General features: G+C 40.2%; 1 protein-coding gene across 2 annotated transcripts in view; it reads left to right on the top strand.

The window, feature by feature from the left end:
* The first annotated feature begins 1095 nt into the window (after window positions 1-1095).
* The window catches only part of nod1 (nucleotide-binding oligomerization domain containing 1), a 12298-nt gene continuing 11295 nt past the window's right edge, over window positions 1096-2098 (top strand). The window contains exons 1-2 of one of the 2 annotated variants that reach the window (XM_035672781.1): window positions 1096-1229; window positions 1852-2050. In XM_035672781.1, the coding sequence (XP_035528674.1) occupies window positions 1874-2050 (177 nt within the window). In that variant the 5' untranslated portion in view covers window positions 1096-1229; window positions 1852-1873. Of the gene's footprint in view, window positions 1230-1256; window positions 1408-1851; window positions 2051-2098 lie in introns of those variants that run through there. The other variant, XM_035672782.1, reaches the window with a different exon arrangement.

The raw sequence follows: 2098 nt of genomic DNA, 5'->3' as shown, positions 1-2098 counted from the left end.
GCTGGCCTTCCTCACCAGCTTGCTAAGCTTGTTGGCACCCCCCAACACATACACTTACAGTTTACACAGTAGGCCAGTAGGTGTAATTAAGGTAGAAATCAATAATTAATGAATATTATTAACATTTTTACGCAGGGAAGCCAAGTTGTTGCCTGGTTGTTAAAGCACACAAACAGGACATATGTGGCCATTTGAATTCCCAACATGGACAGAAAACAGACATGGCCAAATTCACAGTTTGGACTGACTAAGTAGTGTGAGAATCGAAGTAGGCACAGCATAGCAAATACATTTTGTCAGAATTATTTTTTTGATGTGCTAGAAAGTGTCTTTAAAAGGCTGACTGCTTTATCATATTATCTTTACCAGGAAATAATGGCTCATCTGTGGGGAACAGTCCTGAGGATCGCTGACATATTTAGTTCATTGTTATGAACTTTGTAACATTGTGTATTTTGAATAATGCAGGTATGTATCTTAAAGCATGCAATGGTAGCCTTTCTTTATTTGGATCCATCTACAACCTGACATGTAACAATGTTTACAACCTGAAGGTACAGTGTGAACACAATGGAAACAGTTACTTTTGAACATTGTTTAGTTGTAAAACGTACAGTAAATATACTATTCTCATATCATTATGAGGTTGATCTTATTAACTTAGAATGAATCACTGTGTTTGAATGATGATGTGTTGATTCTGCTGTGTGTTTATGCTCTTACTGACACACTCTTGAATAAACCTGTCATCACTGTGCAGTCCATGATAACAACCTGTAAACAGCTTTCCTTCTGTTCTGGAAATCTCCCAGCTTTCAACCACATCTCAAAGCCTATGAAGGGCCTTTTTCACAGCAGCCATTTTGACATGAAATAGTAGGGTAATCACAGGTGTTACCAATTATGTAGTAATATCATATAATAATGATGATAATGTATAATCTCATTGTGCATTAAAGGAGAAAGAAAAGAAATACTTGGTGTAGTTTGAATTCCCACATTGGCGCGGGAAGTGAATGGAGCGCGTGCAGGTTGTGAAAGAGTTGAGCAGAAATGACGCACTGCTCGTCTTTGGTACTTTCACTTCCTCCCGCAGAGAGGGCTGAACGGCGGGCACACGGTGGATGGAGCGTACAGAAAGTAACCCAGTGGGCTCCTGTAGCATTTACCAGTAGTTAGCTCCTCTCAGCGCTCGGTTTTTATCTTAGTGCACCGGACGGAACACTATGGTAGGTTGAATGTGTCGTTAAGTTTGTTGTGGAGTAACAGTTAACGTTAGCTTGTATCTGCGCTGGTTGAACACAGCTGGGGCTGAAGAGGCGACGAGCAGCGGCTCTCAGTGTTTGGAACTTTTGGTTCACCGGGGTTCCTTTCAGCTAAATGTCAGGAGATGAGTTCGTAGAAAAGGTAAAACATTATGTTAATTGGAGCGAGGGAGTGTTGCTGTAAGTCTGTATGACACATACTAACCGGTCCGGTTCTTCTTCACTGAGCTGTGTCATGTTAACAAAATCGGAAGCATTAAAGGATTAATGAAACAGTTTATTTAAACGTTTCTCTACACTATGATGCCAGATAAATTCATTTTACTCAAAAAATATTGAAACGGAAATTAGTATCTTTAGTAATTGTCAGTGACACTACTTATTTGTACTGTAAAGTAAAAGTTAAAAGTACTTGATCAAGAATGTTTTTTAACTTACAAAAATGAGTGTGTACGGTAATACTTACATTTTTTTAAGTTATCTGCTTCAGCATTTTTTTTTTTACATTGAAATAACTCATTGCATTACAGTGTAGAATTTCCAAACGTATTATCTTGCATCTGTCCTGCCATCTGTTACCCCACAGAGGTGACTGTTCTGCAGTGAACATGGGTCAGATAGAAGAAGCCAACGTGTCCTACGGTGATGTCCTCACCTACCACAGAGAAGTGCTGGTGTCCAGGCTGAGGAGCATTCAGTGCATCCTGGACAACCTGTCGGCCTGTGGCTTCGTCTGTGAGGAAGATGTTGAGATCGTGCAGCAGACAGCCACCAAGACAGATCAGGTCGGACAACCAAAGACAAAATGCTGTCTTTGCAGAGTTTGACACTAG

Source organism: Morone saxatilis, unplaced genomic scaffold (assembly GCF_004916995.1).
Source record: "Morone saxatilis isolate NCDOM2014 unplaced genomic scaffold, NCSU_SB_2.0 Contig24, whole genome shotgun sequence".
Lineage (NCBI taxonomy): Eukaryota > Metazoa > Chordata > Actinopteri > Moronidae > Morone > Morone saxatilis.
The sequence above is the reverse complement of the archived record's forward strand: the minus strand, read 5'-3'. Positions and strand labels throughout refer to the sequence as shown.